Source organism: Euprymna scolopes, chromosome 35 (assembly GCF_053919585.1).
Source record: "Euprymna scolopes isolate OS-2025 chromosome 35, ASM5391958v1, whole genome shotgun sequence".
In the NCBI taxonomy this organism is placed as follows: domain Eukaryota; kingdom Metazoa; phylum Mollusca; class Cephalopoda; order Sepiida; family Sepiolidae; genus Euprymna; species Euprymna scolopes.
The window spans coordinates 75,862,479-75,886,450 of NC_136516.1; the positions used below are offsets into that span (position 1 = coordinate 75,862,479).

The 23,972-nt window shown below is 33.3% G+C and overlaps 1 protein-coding gene across 2 annotated transcripts in view; it reads right to left on the reverse strand.

Annotated features, from left to right (window-relative positions):
• The window catches only part of LOC145259949 (uncharacterized), a 95,724-nt gene that overhangs the window by 24,197 nt on the left and 47,555 nt on the right, over window positions 1-23,972 (reverse strand). For both annotated transcript variants that reach the window (XM_080117925.1, XM_080117924.1), the window contains exons 5-10: window positions 21,830-21,863; window positions 15,943-16,549; window positions 8,372-8,403; window positions 3,236-3,330; window positions 2,193-2,342; window positions 809-869 (exon numbers count right to left, since the gene is read on the reverse strand). In XM_080117925.1, the coding sequence (XP_079974051.1) occupies window positions 809-869; window positions 2,193-2,342; window positions 3,236-3,330; window positions 8,372-8,403; window positions 15,943-16,549; window positions 21,830-21,863 (979 nt within the window). The remainder of the gene's footprint in view (window positions 1-808; window positions 870-2,192; window positions 2,343-3,235; window positions 3,331-8,371; window positions 8,404-15,942; window positions 16,550-21,829; window positions 21,864-23,972) is intronic.

Here is a 23,972-nt window from a genome sequence, read left to right on the forward strand (position 1 = left end):
GTAGGCAGGTAGGCTCGAACCCGAAGCCTTGAGGCAAAGTCGGAAAAGAAAGTAAAAGAAAATAGTATATGTTACCGCTATGCTAAGAGGGCAGAGGAAGTGAGAATCGTTCAAATTAAACGATTAAAAACACAGGTGCTTAAACGAACGTCTGCTTTCCTCGAGCATTCAAATTTAATGAGGTCAAACATCATGCCATAGAGAAATGAAATCGTGCAGTTAATTCTGGCTTCAAGCCAGTTAAGCTTTATGCTTTCTGCCCTATTTGTTTGTTTCCCCAAGATGTTTGAGAAAACCAGCCCCCCCCCCCAAGGGGTGGGGGTCCAAAATGAATAGAAATCGTCCGATATGAAGGGCTTTCCCCACATTGATCAAAGCTAATTGCCTTTCTGGACGTCCCTGGCACAAGTGCCAAGATGCGATTGCTCTGGATTTAGTTTTGCTTTTCTACGAAAAATCCAAACAAACGTGCGAGAGGAAGAAATAGCGCAAATTTTGTAAAAATCACTCAAATAAAAGACAGAGATGATCTCCTTTTGTAAATCGGAGCTATTATAATCTAAGGAGTATATAAAAAGTTCTTAAACATAGTAACCCCCCCCCTCCCTATTAAATTTTAAGCTTTGCATCAACCCTTTTCAATCTGATAATATTGCCACAAAGAGAAAACTGAGGACTATATTGATAATTTAAATAAATCTAAGTGTTTATTCATTGTGTATTAAAAAAAAAAAAAAAACAAAAAAAAAAACAAAGGACAATGTTCATTATAAGAATGCCAACCAATTTTGGAAACATCAAAACTCACCTTTTTTCACCACGGTTTTCTTTTCACCAGATTTTGTTTGGGATGTCAAGTTATTTTTAGCCTAGAAAAAAAAATGAGAAAATAAGGGAATATATATATAATTATTTCTTACATTTTCATAAACTGTTACAAGAAAATTTATTTTATTTATCAATTTTATATATTTACTTCAAGAGTGTTCAGTAAGTGAGTAGAACTAAGTACTAATTTATGAAAATACATGCCAATTTAGCTACACAGAATCTTCTACATTTCATTCTTGTAGATTCCTATGGGAATGAAATGCAGAAGATTCTGTGTAGCTTAATTGCCATATATTCTCATAAATTACTATAGTTGGATTTTAAGTCAGACACAAATAACAATACATCTGACACATCAATATTTGATTGAGATTAGCCCATATTTTTTTTTCTTCCACTATGTTATATTGACCCGAATTTGGTTCACTTACGTTTCTTTCTGACAGATGAGTTTATGAATAAAACCTGACCCGAGATTGCATATCTAGCTGATAATTGTCCTGTCATTTACACTGAAGACAGACAAATGAGGACCGACTCAGCACTCACCACCATACAGCATCATACTCCTAGCACAGTTTAAAGTTCCATCTCTAAACACTCAGATTGAATAAGCGTATCTTATGTTAGGGTTATAGTCAGCTAACACATTGCCTAACTTCCTGTGTGACTGCTACCAAAAGCAGTGGCAAGGCAAATCAGTTCCTTTGCTCTTTTTTCTCTATCATGCCTATATCTTTCCCAGTGCACATACTTTGTATTCTTTTTTTTTTTGTTTTTATATTTTTCCAATCATTCTTTTTTTCTCAGGATGTTAATCATTGAAAAGTTTTTTTTCTGTCTTATTTTAATTAAGAATTAATGAAATTTGTTTAAATTATTGAAAACAATTGCGCTTTTCTTTTTAAAAAAGAATTATTGAAAACACTTTGCAAAATTTAAAAAAAAAAAACTTTCAACCATCTCTGCTATTTGATGTGTTTATAAACATTTATAAAAAATTTTTTATTAGAAGTGCAAATAAAGACTAATTGTGTTATTTTAATCTTTTTATAATTTTGTTAATATTTATCGTATACTTTTCATTAACGTCTTTTTCTTACATTTTATTTCAATAAATCGCTTCACAACAGAAATACTAAAGAACAATAAAAGTGAAGGAACTGATTTGCCTTGTCATCGCTTCCGGTAGCAGCCACGCCGGAAGTTAGGAAGTATGTTAGTTGACCTATGTTAAATGTGTCTAACCACTTCCATGAGAGATTGTTAGTGGGTCACACTTAAATTTGAAATGGAACGGTATGTTCAGCTTTAAAACATAAAAGATTTAATGGATTCTATAAAAATTTGTTTTCTCTTACCGTTGTTATTGACATTTTCTTGCCATGGAGTTCTGTTTGATTCAAATGTTGAATGCATTTGGCAGCTTCCTCTGGAGAAGACATTGTGAGAAAAGCACGATTTTCTGCTCCTGGAGTACGGAGATTGGTCACTATCTTGACAACAACAACCTGGCAAAAATACATGAGAAAAAAAAATTATGATATAAGAATGTATAATTAAAAAATACACACTTAAAAACAATTGTTTACGAGAATTATATAAAAAAAATGTCATACCTATATAATAAAATTGATTTTCCCGTCTGCATTAAAGAATAATAATCCAAACCATCATATGTTAATCTGTTCTGCCATCCAATTAGCCTAAGTCCTCATATATGTTTCCAGAAATTATGCATTCATTTTACCTTCTTACAGTATTTATTATATTTTCTCCTGATTACTGAACTCTCCCAAATAAACCTTCCAAAGAGATGGTGGCATTCATTTTTACTTGCTATTATTTATTTACTCTCACTGTCAACAGATTCACTATGTGGTTATTTTTCATGAAAAAACAAAAACAAAAAAAAACACCACCAATTATTCCTGAATACTGAATGAATGCTCCACATTTGCATTCTTAAAAAACCACTGTTCGCTAAGAATTTAGACATCTGTGTCTGTAAGCTTTTCTGATTATTTTTTAGTTGTATTTTTTTCATTCATATTCCTTACATTAAACAAGGAATATTCAGTACTCATTAAGAATTAAACACTAAATTTGGTCCCCCATTCTGTCAGTATATTCTGTCATTTTTTTTCACATTCCAGAATAGAGTGGAATGTAACAATTAACAAACAACTTCCCAACATCATAACTTCTGTTATTTTTTTTGTGTATACAAATTATTACAGATTTAAAATTTTTCAGATAACAAAGTACACTTTGGTGCTTAAAAAAAAATCAGTTAGATTGTAAGAAAACGATTTCCATACAAGCGCTGGAAAATATAGGTTCTGCTGAATAGAAGAAAAATATGTGTCTTTTTTGAGACCGAGAGTTACAATGTTGACAGTACCTTGCCATATTTAGAAAAAGCTTCCTTCACATCTGAAGCTTGTGTAGTTGAAGATAAACCATTGATCCACAAATTTCGGCTATTTTGGTTATCACCTAAAAGTAAAATGGAAAACTTTAAGGTCAAACAATAAAACTTGATTCAAACAAGTTTTAGAGTAAAAAAAAAACGCATAAAAGTAATTTGATTTCTCAACAATAAAAAGCATATTTGTTTTTTTTTTTTTAAATCAGATGCAACATTTCTATAACTAGCAGAGGGTTAAAATAGTTTAAGAGTCAGCAGTCTGTTAAGTTTGTAAAAATCCACTTACGATGCGGATTAAGTGTGCGGGGGGGGGGGGGGGGCGCACACACACACACACACACACACACACACACACACACAGGTGTCGGGTTTTGTTAAAAAGAGCCCTAAGTCAGATTTTTTATGAAAAAAAAAAAAAAAAAAAAAAAAAAAAAAACAGGAAAAAGAGAGATAGTACAACCCCAAAATGAGTATGAAATACAAAAGAAGGCTGAAGATCGAAATTTGAAGCTAAACAAAAAAAAAAATTCCATATTTTTCATGTTTTAAAGAATTTTTTGTATTTTTCATTATTTCTTAACTTGTGCACAATTTTTCCAAAATATATTTAGCATATTTTATGTTTAATAAGAAGTAAAAAAAAAACAAAAAAAAAAAAAAAAGTTTTAATACAGATTAAGACAAAAACATTTAAAAAGAAAACATTTCATGTAAATGCTTTTTTAAAAGTTTGTTTTTAAATGAATAGGAATAAAGTGTACCTATTTACTATGCCTCCCCACGGGACAGTTAGACACCAGGGTCGTTTTTTAACGTAGAGAAAAGGTACAAAAATAAAAATTGTCTCAGTCGTGAAGGATTTCTCCTCCACTGAAAGAGAACAAGAAATAGAAGTGCAGCATCTGAAGAACAGATACTACACTTTGATCTTGACCAAAAGGCCAACGTGACTTCTCGTTATAGCTGTGACATTTGCCTTTTATATAATCTAGCAGGGCTACCCAGCATTGTCTGGAGCAAAAGTAACATTTTTATTAAAATTACTTTCTCTCTCACTACCCCACCCCACCCCCACAAGCCACTTTCTCCTTTCACTCAGCCCATTCCTCTTTAGTTGGATACACATAACTTTCCTTTATATAACAGATTCCTCTAGGAATAAGTCAGCATTTTCTTTCCAAACTAGTACATAATACAGGGGGGGGTTACTCTTCCTAACAAAAACTGGCCCAGTTGACCCTCAGAGAATGAATAAATGTTAGATATTATTCATCCAGGACAACACTGATCAAGAAAATATTAACTTTGTGGGTACTTGTTTTAGTGTTTTTTACCTTTAGTTAGACATAATGCCTACTAAACATAATTCTCGAGTGTTTAAGGTCTCTTTTTAAAAGGAGTTTGTCAGAGAGAACCTTGCATAAGGATACTTTTCATGACAAGTAAACCCTTACTAAATATTCAAAATAACATGGTATTCATAGTTCAAATAAGATCTACTTGCTATAGCTAACCCACACTGGCTTTTACGAGGAATGGTGCACCTTTTCCATGTGCTGTTACCTCAAGTAATAGCACAAAGCTAGATACTCCACAAGACTATATGAATTCTTGTCCTGGAATCCAGTAAGATAAAGAGATCACAAGAAAGATATACTATAACATATTTAAATGGTCGATTGGAGAGAGAGGAAAATTATGTTTTCAACTTCTATAATAACCCTGAGTATGAGAAGTAAAGGAAACCTTTAATATAATATTTGAATACCTATGTATCTCATACAGAGATTGAGTAATGGCTCAAGGAAAAGGGGCCTCTTGATTTGTGTGAACTTTAACCGAAATAAAATGAGACACAACTGATTTTTATAAAACAGGCTAATAGGTTGGTTGGTTGTTTTTGTTTTACGGCATATCAACCTTTTTCAGGTTATTTAATGCCGAATCTAGTTATTTTGAGGAACGATTTTTAATGGAGTATATTTGTTTTTTTTTTTTAAGTCAGATTCTATTTAACCCATAGTTGGGACCCTAACAGGTACTACCACTTCAGGTCAGAGTGGACCCTGGGAGCAATGGCAATTAAAGGGTGGCTCCACACCCCCCAAGGCCTGTAAGGTGGGGCCTCACCATCGGATATAGTTTTAGATCATATCCAGGACCAGGCTAATAGGACTACCTGGCGTTGCCTGGGGGACAAAAGTGTAACATATTTCTATTAAAACTCCTCTTTCTTTGAAGAGATTATCAGTTGGACAATGGTTATCACCACTAGAGGGATAGAAAGAATTGATTATTCAAGATCATCAAGTATTTGCTTATGCCAGACTAACAAACAACCATGCTGTAGTCTGTTTACAAACATTCTCACTATTTCGTTCCACAGATGTTCATTCATGGAAGGAAACTTCATTCATAGAAGTTTCATTTGCTTTTTGGTAAAGAGATAAAGAAAAGTACTTTGGGTGATTGTAAAGACCAACAGTGTTAAATAATGCAATAAAAAAAAAATGTCTATAAGTACTAAAAATAGTTTTGTTTCTTTTCTTAATCACTAAATGAGAGACCATTTCAAGTTAAAATCTATTTAGCATTATGCATGTAATCAGAAGAAAAACATGTTTAAAATCAATAGGCCACAAGAATCATGATTTTCACAAAAATGGAATCTTATGGGATGCCGTCATGTTTTTTTTGGTATCGCTAGAGTATTAAAACGTTTTTTTTCTTATTACTACATAACACATTGATTTCAACTCCAAAATGGTTTTAGCGTCATAATATTAAAAATATATATTATCATTTATGCATCAATTTTATTGAATTTTTTCAAAGAATATTTGCACTGCAGATTTTTATGATGTAACAGAGCTGTTAGCACTGTTAGCAACAACAGCAACCGCAGGAAACACTTATGCAAATACCCATACCGATGTGCGATGTGACATTACAGTAAAGAAGAAAAGAAAAAATGCACCACATCGTGAGGATCAGGGAAGAAATTGCGTGCCAGGAAAGATTAATATTTGTGGTGGCAAGAGACTTAACTACATGGTAGATATGAGTTAAGAGACTTTTAAAACTGGAGGCAATTTGTTATTTTGAAAAAAAAAAAAAAAAAAAAAAAAAAAAAAAAAAAAAAAACATGAATAAATGCATTTCAACTGAAACCGCTGAGTGGAATTTCTTTCCTTTTTGATTTTCTTTGCTACCGTTTCAGATACAACTTGTTGCGGTCTGACTGTCGAAGAATAAGACTATGTTACAATGATTACTGTTCCTTGTTGTGAATCTTTAGGGGTTGGGGGACCAAGGATTGGAGCTCAATTGAGCATTTACCATGAACATAATACAGTACAGAAGCCATAGAGACAGAAGAGATCGTCTCACTAGATTGCAAAGTCAATTTTGTACTTTGTCGAGACAGGAATCAGTGCTCAGAGCAGCACATTCCCAGATATGGCAGTAGTACCCCATTTAAGGATATATATGGCTTTTATACATGTAGAGGATGGTGTCAGGAGTGAAGTATTTTCTAGAGCGATAAAATGATTTAACCAATATATATACACATACAGTGTTTGGCAAAATGATAGCATAATTTTGTGATTATATTCTATATGTATTAAACTTCTTTGTGTGAAGGTTGTTTTTGTAAAAACCTAATTTTCTTAGTAATTCACCCCTTGTTCTTTGGTTTGTGCTGGTCATGTTTATTTATTTGTATTTGGTTTTTTACTTTCTGTTACCTGAAACAAGGGCCGACATTCACAAGATGCTGACCGGAGTCCTCCATATTGGCCATAAAAGGAGCTCCTGTTATTTATAATGCTCAGATCTTTCTTCTGAAACTCACAGCTTTTATATTTGTTTGTCATTTTTTCATTGTTTTGTCAGTAGATGCAGCAACACCAGGCCCAGGCTTATTTTATCTTCACTATCACACATACTTCAGAAGTCCAAATGTATATAGTAAAAAAATGTTCATTTGCTTTAATGGTCTAACTTGAAAACCAAATGTTTCTCAATCTACATATACAAACAACAAACCCCAATGCTATACAATAAATTTTCCAAAAATCTCAAGTGTATATAGGCTAAACTTCATGTTTAAAATTTTTCTTAATATTGTTTGAAAAATTCTTTTTTCAATACATAGAGCTGGATGCTTAAACAATATTTAAAAACAAAACAAAAAAAACAACAACTCTACATTAAAAATGTTCTGATTCAAACTAGAATATTCAGGGATTTCTTTCCATGCAAAAATGTCTCAAAATGGCATGAACAGTTTACAGTCTTAATCATCAGTATATTCAGTTTAACATCTGTTTTACATGTTGACATGTGTTGGACGACTTCCAAAGTATTATCTCTGGCCAAATCTCCATTTATCCCCTACTCCATGTTTATCAATTTCTCCCATGTTTCCTTGGCCTGTGAATTAAACCTATTTTAATTGTTCTAAATCTACGAACCCAAGAACTTTCTTAACTAAAAAAAAAAAAAAAAAAAAAAAAAAAAAAAAAAAAAAAAAAAAAAAATGTCTTTTCAGCACTAAAATAACAAGCATTCAGCACAAATATACAAGACAGAGAAGTTTCTCAGACATTACCCACAGTCTATTTTCATATTAGTTTAACTAAGAGAGAGAGAGAGAGAGAGAGAGAGAGCGAGAGAGAGAATGTGTGTCAATGGGAAGTGGACAACACAATTATTCAAAATCAAATCAGAACAAAAAAGTTATGACATGAATAACTAAGAAACATTTTTTTTCTTTTTACATAAGTCACCACTAACCAAGGCCAAACGCCATTCAAGGATAAAAGTTTACTGTGATTGTTAGTTGGATGAACAATACCATGAGAGGATTGAAAATAATGAATAGAATGGACAAAATTGTTTAAGAGGATAACTCTTAAAACGTTAATCGGTTTATTTTTATATTAGCTTGATGCAGAGGAATTAAGAGATGCTGAAAGAGAGCGAGATAGAATGTGTTTGGCAATGGATATTGGAACGTACACAGTAAATATTAAAGACAAAAGCAGGCCCCCCCCCCCTCAAAATAATGTTGCATGAGCAGAGATATAATAAAATGTTACTGACCTTTGACAACCTTGAGTTTTGAAGCAGGTGAACTGTAATTGCAATAACAATATTATTTAGAAATTGTAAAAAATTATTCATAGAATAAATTGTTTATAGCATCATTTTAATGGAACTCAGAAAATCTAGGTTTTTTTTTTTTTTCAAATTAAATTAAAATGGTATCAAAAATAATTTATGTAAATCTATTTTAGTGCTTTTAAATAAAGTAATACCAGTTGAAAATTTCAGAAAACAAAATTATGTATAGCTAATAAAATCAAGTTCATTTTTAGTCAATTTTTTTTCTAAGATCTTTTTTTAGAATTTACATTGATCAGAGGAATAAACATTAGAATTTTACGAAATCCAACAGAAGAGAAAAATCATACAAGGTGCAAAGAATATTTGTTGACAATTTTCAACTGCTAATTTTATGCATCATCATCATCGGTTTAATGTCCATTTTACATGCTGGCATGTGTTGAACAGCTTTTAGGGATTGACTTCTAAATTAATTTATCTCTGGCCATTTTTAACTTAATAATACTAACTATCCAAGTAGAAGCGCAGATATACCAGATTTAGAAGTCATGCGTAGGGTTACCCTCTCAGTGCTGATGGATCCAGAGTTCTCGTCAGGTCATTCATCTAGGACAGGGGTCTCCAAAGTTTTTGAACGGGGAGGCCATATTGCTGACGTTTTAGAGCTATGCAGGCCAAAATATTAAAAAAGAAATAACCTGGATTCGTTTTATACAGTTTTGCTTTTTAGTGAAACTGGTTCTTCAAAACCTCATTCTTTTAATCATGAAAAAACACATTTTCAAACATTTCCATTTTTAAAAGTTTTTCCTAAATAGTTTTACTATGTATGGCTCTACAGGCTGGATTAAAGACTTTGGCAGGCTGGATTTGGCCAGTGGGCTATAGTTTGGAGACCCCTAACCTAGGATAAAGAAAACTCTGTAAAACCTGTGCTACTAACTTCATATGTCATTGCACCAAAATCACTGAGGGAGGGAGGTCTATTAAGTCCTGGTCAACAACTTTCCCTGAGCTGGTAATTAGTAATAGGTCACTATCTCTTTCTCTAAACACCATCCTTATCATTTCCTACCATGTTTTCCTTGCCCCCACCCCACCTCCCCTGACCGTTCTACATCTACTAACCTAAGAATTCTCAACCATTGCTTCAACAGGACTACACAATCAACGTTCTACACACATCTATCCATATTGTCCAAATTTAATTTTCCTCTGAAGTCATCAGATCTAAGCCATTCTTCAAGATTTGCAGTATGCATCCATCATATCATTCTCACATTATCTCTTTCTATGCAATGCATGTTCTCACCCCTCACTATCAGTCTGATAGACTCTTCTCTCAAACGACAGTAATAATGCTTTACTAGTTAACTTCTTAATACATATTTATTGTTGCATTCCTTTTCACAAAATAATGAACTATGGACAATCTTAAACTTTCAAACTTGTATAAGAGTTGTGAAGACATCCTTGGAGTTTGTAGTGGAAAGAAAATCAAGGAGATTCCAGACTTCATCAGCAGAAGTATGGAGGAAAAGGATAAAAAAAAAGAGGTGTAGAATTAAGAATTTGGCTACAAACCAAAACCAAAATTTGATAATTGGTCATTGCACGTATTATTGTGCTGGTCCAAGAGATCATAAACAAGTCACCGTATGACCGTTCACATCAGTGAGAAAACACAGGCCCAGCTGCCCAATAACAATTTGACCACATCATACTCTGAAATCACATAACTGTTATCCTCTCTACTAATTTGTCATAGTTGCAAGGGAATGAGATACAAACAGATCCACCTCCAACATGAAGGAAAACAGAGCTAGAATAATCAACACCTAAGCTGGGAGATGGTCTGATTCTGATAATATCACAAAGCTGTCAACACAGCCAATAATAAGGATTATTGCATGTGATCAATAGAACAGGCCACAAGAAATGAACGGATCTAAATTTGCAGGACATAAAAACAAAATGAAACCATTTTTCTCTTGCAAACAAATACCAACTACACCCTATAGGTTCAGTCAAATGCTTTCAATTTTATTATTGGAATCCTTTGAGATGAGTAATTTGTATATTTATTTATTTGCGAACTGTTATTCTCATGTTCATAGTTGTTGTTTCACAACGCTTTGGCCAATTATTCCTCTGGTTTTCATCAGGTGATTAACCACAATGGGATAGGAATACTCCATAGTTGTTGTTGTCTAACCACGTTTTGGCCAACTAATCCTCTGGCCGGCTTTGGATAGGATTGAAACTGCTATATCTTCAGACAATGCTCACCTGGAACCATAGAGATTCAACGCCTTTATCCATGGCGCAGTGGATAGAGGTATTGAATCTCTACCGTGAGCATTGTCTAAAGATAGCAGTTTCAATCCTACCCAAAACTGAGGATTAGTTGGCCAAAACACCACGAGACTGGCAGTAATTACTAAAAATACAGTTAAGAGACTCAGTATTCCTATCTCGTCGCAGTTTAACCACCTGACAAAAGCCACAGGAATAGTTGGCCGAAAATGTTGTGAAACAACTATGAAGATGAGGATAACAATCCGCAAATAAATAACATGCTTTCAATATTCACAAAAGATTCACAGAAACAAATTCCTTCTGTTTTCACAAAAAGATTGTTGACAAGAAATGTATTGTTTTTTTTTTTTTAAATTGCCATGGATTGGTAATATTAGTCTCATATTTTTTAAACTACAACTGACACGTCTAGTATTTAACATAATGGTTATAGTGCTCACTAATGGATAAAAAGACCAGGATTTAACTGTTTAGTCATAGCAAAAACTATAAAAAAAGTACTTGATATGCTCTTGCTAAATACTCATCATTCTAACTGGGAAGATCAAGATAAGTGGAGTGAGGTAATCCTGAGATTGACAATCCTGTGCCATTGTAATGAGCCGTCAGATTACCCTCGACTATAGTCCATAACTTTATTTTTATTTATTTATAAGACTGCCATCTTTTTGTAAAGATTGTGCTTCTGTGCTTGAAAAAAATCCATTGATTTGTTTCAGCTGTCGATGATACTATGTAGTATGCACTTTTCAACAAATGTTTACGTGAATCAAGCAGCATGTTTAATCATGTGCGTAAATATAATAATTCTCAATAAAAAATGTTGAAGTTTAAAGTGAGTTAACATCTATATTATATTTATTATATTTCTCTTTGTTTGTTCCACTTTTCCTGGAAACTACTGAGCTGATCTGGCTTAAATTTTGTATAGTCCTTATAAGGTGTAAAAAAAAAAGAAAAAGAAACATCAACAAAATAAAAACTAAGTATTATGGTATCTGCACAGTTAAGGATTAATAAGAATTAGTACTTAATGCAAAAATGAGAACAAATTTAACCATATTCAACCATCAATTTGCCATAAAGCACTCATTCTATGTCATCTGGTGATAACTTATGCCTGTTTTTAACAGGCTAAAAAGTCTGGTTTACACAATAATCCTGCTTATTTATGCTGATTGCTATCCCCCAAATCTTCAGCTATGTTGTCACTTATCGGTTTAAAAATTTGGGAGAGGATTTAGATTTTTTCTCAACATTTGTGTTTACCCCCGAGTTTTAAAGCACATTTAGTACTTGTGCAGAGTAGACGTCCAAGAACTTAATGAAGATTCCAGAGTTTTGACAACATATTCCGGACCTGACCGAGATGATAAATTGGAACATCACCCATTTTTCTATTTCACTTTCTTTGCATGGGCATGCAGCTTTTTGTCCAGAGGGAGAACTAATTTTAAGATTATTTAATATTTTTTTAGTTTAAAAAAAAAAAAAAAAATATAAAAATAGAGATTAGTTGTATAGTTAATAAAATGTCTCTTTTCAAAAGCAAAATACAAATACCAGAAAGTTTCATCTGATGTCCTACAGACTAAGAGTAGACTTAAGGTGTTTCTATGAATAATGGTGATAGAGAAGCATTTGTAAAGACAATTTACTATGGTTTGTGGCATGGTGCATTCTTAACAGACCATAGCTGTAAAGAACATTTGGCACAGTATATCGTTCCATAGCTTGATTAGAATACACATCTATAGAGAAGACGGGCACATTTTGATTACTTGAGAGAAAATAAAAATTGCAATATCATCCTCCCTATCTGCACATGAGTGGCACAAACGCATTAATGGGCATCTGAGAACTGGGACAACAACCATCAAGGAGGACATAGCCGAGTTCTCGGGTTCACAGGTAGTCTTTGATAGTAGAATCGCGATTGGTTAGCAATCTTGTGAAATCTTGCTCAGAGCTGCTGTACATGGGCTGTGGATTCAGGATATACTGTTGCCCCAGAAAGAAGCTGGCTTAATCTGACCAGGGTGAATGCTGTTGCAATAATCATTTTATCAGCCTTTGGCTCTCATTTTCAGTTCTTAATCCCAAATACTGGAATCTAGGTGGCAACCAACAGATCCACCCCCCCACCTCCACCCATAAAAAAAAAAATAAATAAATAAAATAAATAAATAAATAAATAAATAAAATAAAAAAATTTTTTTTATCAGTTCCATCACCCAGCCCCCCAAAAATTTGGTTCATTTCTCTGAGCATTCTGGTAGCTACATTTATGACGACTTGTGGATCTTCGTAAGTACTAAAATTCTTTGGATGTCTATTCCACATTAGTACTGAACATTGTAATGATTTATGTATAATTTTGCTTTTATGTTTGATTTCATTTAAATTCTAACATTGCTCTTCTGGTAAATATGTTGGCTGAAAAAAAAAAAAAAAAAAAAAAAATCTTAGCCATTCACTAAAAATATACTTTTATTAGCTTTTGAAAATGTTGCACCATCAACATTTATAAAATAAAAAAATAAAACACTTACCTGATTTAATAAAACAAAAACACTCCCACAAGTTAAAAAAAAAAAAATGTTAGACCCCTACATAAGTTAAATTGAGGGGCTCAAGGCTATGGATGGGATGGATAAGTTAAATTGATAAAGACGTCACCTTATGTTTTGTCTTAAATGAAATTCATTTGCTTAAATTGTCATAAGGATGGAGAAGAATTTCTTTTAGTCCAATATTAGGATTGGTTCTAAAGACATGCACCATAGACATTCTTTTCTTTCTTCTTTATTTTTAAAGAAAAAAAAAATCTATAATCAGCTAAAATACTCATGATGCTAAGAGGCCAGCAGCAGAAAATAAAAGTTCCACACAAACATGCGCAATGGTTACAGTTGAAAGGCACAGCTCTTTTTCAGAGGGTCTGGAGACTTATGTGATTTAAGTGAAAAAAGATATATTGGCAGCCACTTCCTCTGTAGAACTCAAGGTTTGCTCGTTGATGAGATTTGGTTCTTGGGTTGATTCTTCTGCTAATCCTCCAGTAGATGATTAAGATTACTTCCGTCACTTCAATTTTAAAGACATCAACTCAGGAAATCAAAGTCATTTTCAATGTTGAAAATTCGAATTAAAAAGAAGACGCAATGGGAATTCAGTAAAGATTTATCCTGACCTTTTCCAATGACCATCAAGAGATAAAATTTGAAACTGCACGAGATATTAGATTTCAATTTGAAGGCATATATAACTATTTTATAGATACTGTTAGGTATGTATTCTGTGTCCCAATGATGCAAAAGCACATTAGTATAAATAAATAGTTTTTTCTCTTTAAAATAAAAATCAACATTAATCCTTTTCCAGCTACCAAATAAATGATATTTCTTCACAATAAACATTAAACTATTTATTACATTTAATTGTATACCATAACCTATAATCAAGTATTTTTTTCTAACATTTTAAAATTTTCTTTCCATGAAAGTCAATTATTCATTATGAACTACATTTTTTTTATATAGGACGAGTTCCTTTTTATGCATTTTGCTAATTCATTCCCATTTCATTAAAAATGAACCAAGAAATACTTCCTTAATAACTAAAACTGAGCATGTAAGGTCCCCCTCCATGAGTGAAAAAATTTACTTTCACCATGACTAATGTTTGTGCAAATTTAAAAAAAAAAATCTGAGGTATGCTTATTGAGAAAAGTGTAAACAAATGAATTAACGACCGATTTTGGGGCAATTTTACCCCTATTATACCCTCTAGGTATCTCTGAAAATCCATTCTGGTTCAATGTTTGTGCAAAATTTCTTTAAAAAATCCAAGGCGTGGTTATTGAGAAAAGTGTGAACAGACAAACGGGAGTGAATTACAAGGTCTAATCTCTCCTTTGTCGGAAGACCAATAATTGATTGGCGTGTGGATATTATTATCTTACAAGAAAGAGGGGTGGGGGATGGAGGTCAAATAAAAAAGGAGAAGACCAACATTTACATAAAAACATGATTACAGAATTTGCGATTTTTGAAAATACATTGTTTCCTTTTCATGTTCTATTAATTTCTTACATTTAATTGTATACTATAATACTCTGCAAAATATTTTTCCTTCCAACATGTTCACATTACTTTTTCTTTTTAGTTTCTCCTGTGCATTACCTATGAATTCCCAAACAGGCTCACATAAAATTAAAGTGCATAAAAACGAACTTCTGTTCATCTCATACATAAAATTAAGTCAGTTTATTTCTCAAAGTCTAACATGCATCTGATGAATCAATATTTTTCCCTTTCAGCATGTTCTTTATACTATGAAAGTCTTTTGCCTTAGTTTCTTTCAAAAAATACTTATTCTGATTAGGAATGGAGACATTTTTCATAATGACTTAATTGCATATAGCACTTTACATTTGATCCTTTTAAGTTACTTGATAAACGATTACAAGTTTTTCATTCTTTAATGAAGGTGCATACAAATGATAATCTAATTTCTACTGGGCTTCCTTCATTACATCATATTTGAAAGGGCACCGTGATGACCATAAATATAAAGATTAATTCTGCCAACAGTTTTAATCTTGACTTTCTACAAGTGCTTCCAACAATGGGAAAAGAGTGGAGAAGGACTTGAGTGCCATCCAATGAAAAATGGTCAAAATAAATCTTTAATGAATATTCCCATGTATATTATTTCTTGTCTATGTTGAACATCCACTCCAGTCTCGTATCTCGTCATCTGCTGACCCCTTTACATTTCATGAGTTTCAATATGAACTAAAATTTGTCAATAACATCAATTCACTTTCAGAAGAAACACCGACCAACGCATGCAATTGTGCGTTGCAGTTTTAGAGTTTAAAAAGCCACAAATAACAAACACTAAAACATGTCACACAATCCTTACGATAACAATATTATTTTAAACGTTAAAAATTGACAGCTTTGCAGTTGATGTCAGAAATACTTTTACTTAATCATACACGCATGGAAATTAACTTAGTAACTTTTAAAAAAGGAAAACGATATCAGACTAAGCTGGTGAAATATAAATACGTACATTTTAACTAACCGAGTTTAAGTGTAAGTGTCTAAGAATTCCTTTCTCTTTGTCACGTTGTGTTTCAAGAAAAGTAAGAAGACATGAAACAAATGACATCTGGAGTGAAAGCAGTTGGGGGTAAGGAAGATGAGATGAAAACCAACCTCTTCAATTTCTCATCTTTCTTTTCATCAGGCTTCTTCTCAGTCTTCTTCGCATCGTCCATGCTACCTTTATCATCGCTCACCCCTACACTCCCTCCTCCTTCTCCATCACCGGTTCCACTTCCACCTTCTGTCGAATTGCTTCCGACATCAGACTTCTTCCCTTCTGTCTTACCAACCGACTTTTCCTTTGCCGCTTGCCTTAATTTCAACCCATTAGCCCGAGAGGTCAAGAGGTCAGCATCGAGATCATTTTGAGTATCGTCCACATGTACAATCAGAGACTCATTCTCTTCATTCTGCTGAGCAGACGAAGTGTCCATATTTATAGTGTCTTTTAGAGTCAATGGTGCTACACAGGGCACACTTGTTGGTGACGGAGGTAAAAGGTCGCCGACAGGATTCTTCTCATCCTTTTCTCCATCTTTCTTCTTGTCGTCAGTGGCGGCTGTAGGAGCAGGGGCATCATCATCATCTTGCTTAGTCTCATCCGACTGATCCTCCTGAGAGTTGGTCACTGCGGGTTTGTCTGCATCTTTCGGCTCGTCTTCCTCCTTTGTGTTAACGTCTTTCAAGGGTGATGATGATGACTGTGGCGGTGGCAGTGCTACAGAAAGTTAATTTAGAATGAAACAGTTGATAGGAAATGAAAACTTACTAAACTTCATTGCACAACAGCAGAGTGTTGTGTCGTGAATTAAACAAGTAATAAAAATACACAATTTTGTTTCTTTCTTTTACCAATATTATTAAATGATCAACCTGTCTTTTCCACCAAGCTATAAAAACATTGAATAAAGACAAGGTTCACTCTCTCTCTCTCGTATGTTGGGGATGAGATAGAAAGAGAGGAAGGGTCAGAGGGAATGATCTGCTGAAAACAGAGACTACACATTGTTCATCCCTGGTAAACAGCAAATGTTGACCAGTTTATATGCAGGTCAATCAAAATCTAATTGGCATAGAAAGACACCTCAAATCTACATCAATAACAATGGTGCCATATCAAGTAGATTATTAAGGCAGAGAGGGAGAGGGGAATATCGAATAAGAACTTAAAAAAAGCTTTAATAAAGTTTGATTAGTAATTTCTGAACAAAAAAAAAAAAACCCAAGAATTTTCAGAACAAATCATTTGAAATGAATGCTTGATAGGTGGCATTGTTGTTATATCCAAGGATGTGAAGAAATTTTATGACAACTTTGTGTCCCATCAAAACTCTTCTATCTTTCATGTGGTCAAATAACTGCAGCCCAGGGCTCAAACTGATGCTGCCAACAATGAGGCTTACAATGAAACCAACAACAATTTCTTCAAAATAATTTTAAAATATCACCAATTTATTCATTAATCATTATCACAAATAACAAATATTCACTGAAAGACGAAATCGGAAGAAAATAACATCTGACAGAATTTGAGGTTTTTCTTATCAAAAATCATTGTGATCGTAACAAAAATAGATAACATTCATAAAAACAAAACAAAAAAACAAAACATATTACTCTGAGATAGATTATAATTTTTATGCCTAAATTAGCCAAAGACTAAAAAAAAAAAATCAAAATTAAATTATTTATATGAACTGGTTTTGTGCGTTATATGGCATATCAATCCAACATGTTCAAAGTAGGAAATCAAGCTTACAACTAAATGCCGAATATATCAGGCTCTTGTTCACACAATTGAACTATATCTATAACTATAGTATCAGACTTGACCGAATGGTTAATTGTAGGCATAGACCGATTCATACCATCCAAAAAATTCCAACAAAAACCTAACAGCCAGCGATGGTTCTCCCCTGAATGTGCTGCTGCCATCGTGCACAGAAATCACTTTTTCCATAGCTACCAACGTAATAGATGTACTGAGACTAAAGCTGCTTTCAGGACTGCCAGCAACCACTGTAAAAGTAATAAAAAATAGAAGAGAGCTATATGCTCAGTCTGTTAAATCCAAAGTAGCTGAGCTGCGGCTTGGTTCCCACCAGTTCTGGCAAATAGCAAACAGGATCTTGAACAGAAGCGTGCGTTCTATCCCAACTATCATCAATGGACCTGAGGTCATCTCGTCAGCATCAGACAAGGCCAGACTATTTGCCAAGAACTTGGCAGCTAATTCTACCCTATACGACAATGGCCATCAACTCCCTGTATTTCCTCCTATAACAGACAACACGCTATGCAACATACAAATATCTGTGCGTGAGGTCGCCAAGCTAATCAAGAACCTTGATTCCAGTAAAGCAACTGGCCCTGACGGCATTCCAGTTATAGTGCTGAAAAAGTTCCAACCAGAACTTGCCCCCATACTTACAAAACTGTTTAAGCATTGCCTTAAGGAGAAGTGCTTTCCAACACCCTGGAAAACCTCATCAGTATGCCCTATATTTAAGAATTCAGGTGAAAAGTCATCTCCCTCTCAGTACAGACAAATAAGTCTCCTGTGTGTCATGAGTAAGTTGTTGGAATCCATATTAAATAAAGAAGTAGTCAACCACCTCAACAGAAACAATCTTCTTAGTGACATGCAATATGGTTTCCGCTCTGCAAGATCTACAGCAGATGTGCTAACGGTTATATCACATAGGATTAGTGAATCTCTCGACAAAGATTTCCTTTCCAGGGTAATTGCTCTTGACATATCGAAGGCCTTCGATAAGGTATGGCATAAGGGCCTACTTCACAATATTTCCAGCTATGGTATTACTGGAAATGTTTTCTCAATTATTAAATCATTTCTCTCTGATAGGTTCATAAGAGTAGTGGTTGATGGGCAGAAATCAGAGGCCCACAGTAATAATGCTGAAGTCCCCCAGGGGTTCATCCTGGGCCCAACTCTCTTCCTGATCTACATCAATGATCTCCCAAAACACATACTTAAATCATTCGTTGACATCTATGCTGATGACACGACCATCTATGGCAACACATCAAAAGCCGTAAATGACAAAGTTCTCTCTAATTCTCTCTCCTCTGATCTTGAGCGCGTGGTACAATGGGAGAAGAGGTGGCTGGTCACTTTTAATGCATCCAAAACCAAGCTTTTATCTTTACATCATCAACGCTCTGATCCCCAGCTGGCATCAATTGTAATGGATGGCTCTCGTCTAGGGGAGGCTCCATGTTTTGACAAGCTTCTGGGTTTGACATTTACTCCTGATCTGATATGGAACACGTACATCAAATCTGTTGCCAGGGACGCTGGGAAAATGGTGGGATCCTTCTACCATTCCAGAAGATATCTCACTACTGATGCAATTCTCTATCTGTATAAAAGCCAAGTACATCCAAGGATGGAGTACTGCTACCACATCTGGGCAGGAGCTGCTAAAAAGTCTATCCTGCCTTGACAGAGTACAAAATAGACTTCGTGGTTTGGTGGGGGATAACCTTTTCTCTTCCCTGCAGCCTCTCTCCCACAGAAGAGACGTTGCGAGCCTGTCTTTTTTTATCGTTATTTCCATGGCAAGTGCTCGCCTGAGCTCCAATCTCTCGTTCCCCCTCGCCAATCTTTCACGAGAAACACCCGTCTGGCTGAAACTACTGTCAATAATTTTCCCCACTCTTTATCTGTGCCTAAATCCAAACGTAGATTCCATGAGCAGAGCTTTCTCAGAAGTGCACGATTGTGGAACTCTCTTCCGTTCGCCTGTTTCCCACCTGACTACAACTTGGATGTCTTCAAATCCAACATAAACAAATTCCTGACAAACCGCCCCCTTAACTAAGACACTATCAAATCTCCAATACTAATGATTACTACAATACTATCTCATTGATTACTGTACATGCAATAACCCTTATCCCTGAGTGGCCTCCAGGCCTTGATAAGTGGTGACCCCCCCATGTAAAAAAAAAAAAAAAAAATTGAACTAGGAGTTTGAAACTTGACCACTTTTATTAAAATCTCTCTGGTAACTTATATACAAATACAAAATTGCTGTAGGATATTATTATATAGATTGTCTTAATTCGAATGCTTGAGCTTTTAATGTCAAAACATGATCACAATTGAAAATGATGCTTTCAAGACAAGTCTTCACCAAAACGGATCAATACCCTCTCCACCAATATTAGTACCTAAGTGTTCCAACTAAATATTAACCCTACTTGACGATTCCATAATTATCATGCCACTTGCATCTCTCAAACAATCTATAACGGTTTTCCTAATAAAAATATCTTCTTATAAATGAAAACTGATTTTGTTAAAATCTCAAAATATCTTTGTTATCTTTTTGGTGCAATTTAATAAATGGCGGATACAATTCAAAAAGAATTGTTCATTTTCAAAACAAATGTACAATTATAATAATTATTATTAGAATAAATACTATAATATAACAAGATGGACAGATCCATTATTAAAGAGTGCTTATTCACACTGTGCATTCAACAAAAATGCTGGCCGTTTCAAACTTTAGTGTAACAAACCGATTAACTATCTTTCCTATTATTCCAAATTATACATGCGACTGGGAAGCACTTGTGAACTTGATATTCCCATGAAACTTCCTTCTTCAGGAGAAGCAAGTTTAATCTGTCTAGGATGAATGCCGTGGGCTGGCTAAATATATATTAAAATTGTTGAAACCAATGAGTATTTTAAAGCTAGTCATTCAATCTGCATGTTAAGTAATGAAAATGGTAAAAAAGAAAAAAATCTAACAGCGCCTGTTGTAAAGATGCGTGGATGCAGCTTGAAAAGTGATTACAAACCTAAGTGCAACAAACCTGATAAAGATGCTTAGACAAAATTGAAATTATTTCTTGCACTTTCAGGCAGATTTTTAATAGTCTGGTACATTTCATTGATTCGGAAAGTTTTCATATTGCTTTCAAGATGATATTTACAAAGACAAAGCAAAGAAAAAGAAATATGACCAGTCATTTTTATTTATTTTACACAAATAGCTGATAATGATGATTATATGCAAACGATATAATTTCAATTGAAATCAAAATAGAATACTGATAATGGTTATGACTCAGAACATGCAATAAGTCCCAGGTCTAACAAACACCTTTTAGGCAAAATTTTACTTTGTTCCACTTCTTCATTAGAGCCAAATCTCTTTCTCTAAAACATTCTTTTAATAACATCGCTTAGATGCATTTAAAAATTTAAAGAATTTCTTGCACTTTTAGACAGAACTTCAATAGCGTGTACATTTCTTTTATCATCTTGTGCCATACACTTCAAATCTAATCAATTCTCGCTTGAGCAGCGGAGAATATAATGCGACTTGATTCTGGCATACAACATGATCAACAGGAATTCTAATCAACATTCAAAGAGATTTTAATTCCAGTGCCAAGTCATTGTCTCTGCAAGCATCCACAAAAGATGCATCACTATCGTTTTGTATGGAAGCATTTTGAAATGCTATTACAAACATAAGCATGACGGACTTGATAAAGATGCACTTGAAAATTTAAATCATTTCTTGTACTTTCAGATGGATTTTTTAATAGTCTGCTACATTTCATCATTTAATGCAGAAAATCTTCATATTACTTTAAAGATGATAATTAAAGATGGCATAAAAAAAGGAAAATAAAAATTGTGCTCAGCAATATTTTTCACAGAAACTGATAATAAGCATTATATACAAACAATGAACGCAATTTATGTAAATTAATTTTATCAAGCAAATTAAAGTAGAATACATAGTGGTAGTGCTTCTCACCCAATAGGTCACGGGTATGTCTACTAATCATTATATGAAAACAATGGACATATTTAACGTGAACTACTTAGAAATGAGATTCTTTAGTGCTTTTGCAGAGTTAAAACTAATCACTTGAGAATTATCTACATAAACTTACAAAATTCTTGGAATAATTTTATTTAAAAACAAAAATATGAACAAACACCTACCTGGAGGATCAGTGGATACAGCATCAGTTTTCATCTAAAATAAATAACAAGTATCATTAAAAATTACATTCTTAAATAAGCAAAATTGTTTTTAGTATGGAAAGTTATCCGATTAAAAAAAAAAAAAGCAAGTGTGAAAAAAAGAAATGATGAAACTAATTTGTATTACTGAACTATTGTAGAAGTACTAACGGGTTTACTGTGGCAAAGTATCCAGTAATTGGATTTTTTTATTTATCAATGTTTGCAAAAGTTCTAAGTAGTAATTCAGACTTAAATAACCAGTTTTAAAAATATCTTACAATTCAACAACTATCTACAGAGGATATTAGTTCTAATGAAAATAAATGGACAAAAAAGAACCATCCTCTCTCTCTCTCTCTCTAAATGTGTGTGTGTGTGTATGTATGTGTGTGCATGTTTTGGTTTTTGTCCAACATTTCCATCATAAAACAAAAATCCGTATGATATATGTAGCTGTGATGAAATGACAATATATATATATAAAACAAATTGATCAAAAAGCAGACCCTGCTAGAAAAAAAAAAAAAAAAAAAAAAGTGAACACCATAAATATCCATCTACTTTTGTAATTTCTACAAAACCCTAACCACTAAGAGTCAATCATCGATAGTAGTCTATATAAGTAACATCCCTTTTTTTTTCAGAATTAGAACAAAGACTCAAAATGAAGCCAGAAAAGGCGAAATTTTTTTTTTTTGTGACAACAAAAAAATATTCAAAGCAAAAATAAATTTTAATTTTGTCAGATGTTATGTTAGAAAATAAAACGAAAAACATTTTAGAAATATTGGACATGAATGACAATTCTTTGCTTCTTGAAAAATAGGGAGCAAGAAGTGACAATAGTTGTATTATATATTAAATCAACAACAAGCAGAGGAGGTTCCGCTTTACATCAAAACCAAAACATAATTTGTACCACAATTTGAAAATTGATCTTTTTTTGATATTACTAAGATAATATTAAAATGCGGAGAAAATATTAAAAAGAATATGGTATAAATCAAATCATGTCAAATGTTAAATGAAATTAGTCATTTTTAAATAAACAAAACGTGAAATACAAAAACTTTGTGTTTAATGTTGCACAATGTGATTACAAAACAACTTGAACTCTGAAGATATATGATAAAGAGAGAAACGGCTTTAGCTTCCTGGTCACTCATTGAACGAACAGTAAAAAGCATTACTTGATAAAACATACATAAGGATGTTACCAGTTGTATTAGTTATGTAGTGACAAACCTAAACAAGAACCAATTACAGACGCTTTCTTCCTTACTAAAATTATACAGACGCTTTCTTCCTTACTAAAATTATACAGACGCTTTCTTCCTTACTAAAATTATACAGACGCTTTCTTCCTTACTAAAATTATACAGACGCTTTCTTCCTTACTAAAATTATACAGACGCTTTCTTCCTTACTAAAATTATACAGACGCTTTCTTCCTTACTAAAATTATACAGACGCTTTCTTCCTTACTAAAATTATACAGACGCTTTCTTCCTTACTAAAATTATACAGACGCTTTCTTCCTTACTAAAATTATACAGACGCTTTCTTCCTTACTAAAATTATACAGACGCTTTCTTCCTTACTAAAATTATACAGACGCTTTCTTCCTTACTAAAATTATACAGACGCTTTCTTCCTTACTAAAATTATACAGACGCTTTCTTCCTTACTAAAATTATACAGACGCTTTCTTCCTTACTAAAATTATACAGACGCTTTCTTCCTTACTAAAATTATACAGACGCTTTCTTCCTTACTAAAATTATACAGACGCTTTCTTCCTTACTAAAATTATACAGACGCTTTCTTCCTTACTAAAATTATACAGACGCTTTCTTCCTTACTAAAATTATACAGACGCTTTCTTCCTTACTAAAATTATACAGACGCTTTCACTTACTAAAATTATACAGACACTTTCACTTACTAAAATTATACAGACACTTTCACTTACTAAAATTATTCAGACACTTTCACTTACTAAAATTATTCAGACACTTTCACTTACTAAAATTATTCAGACACTTTCACTTACTAAAATTATTCAGACACTTTCACTTACTAAAATTATACAGACACTTTCACTTACTAAAATTATACA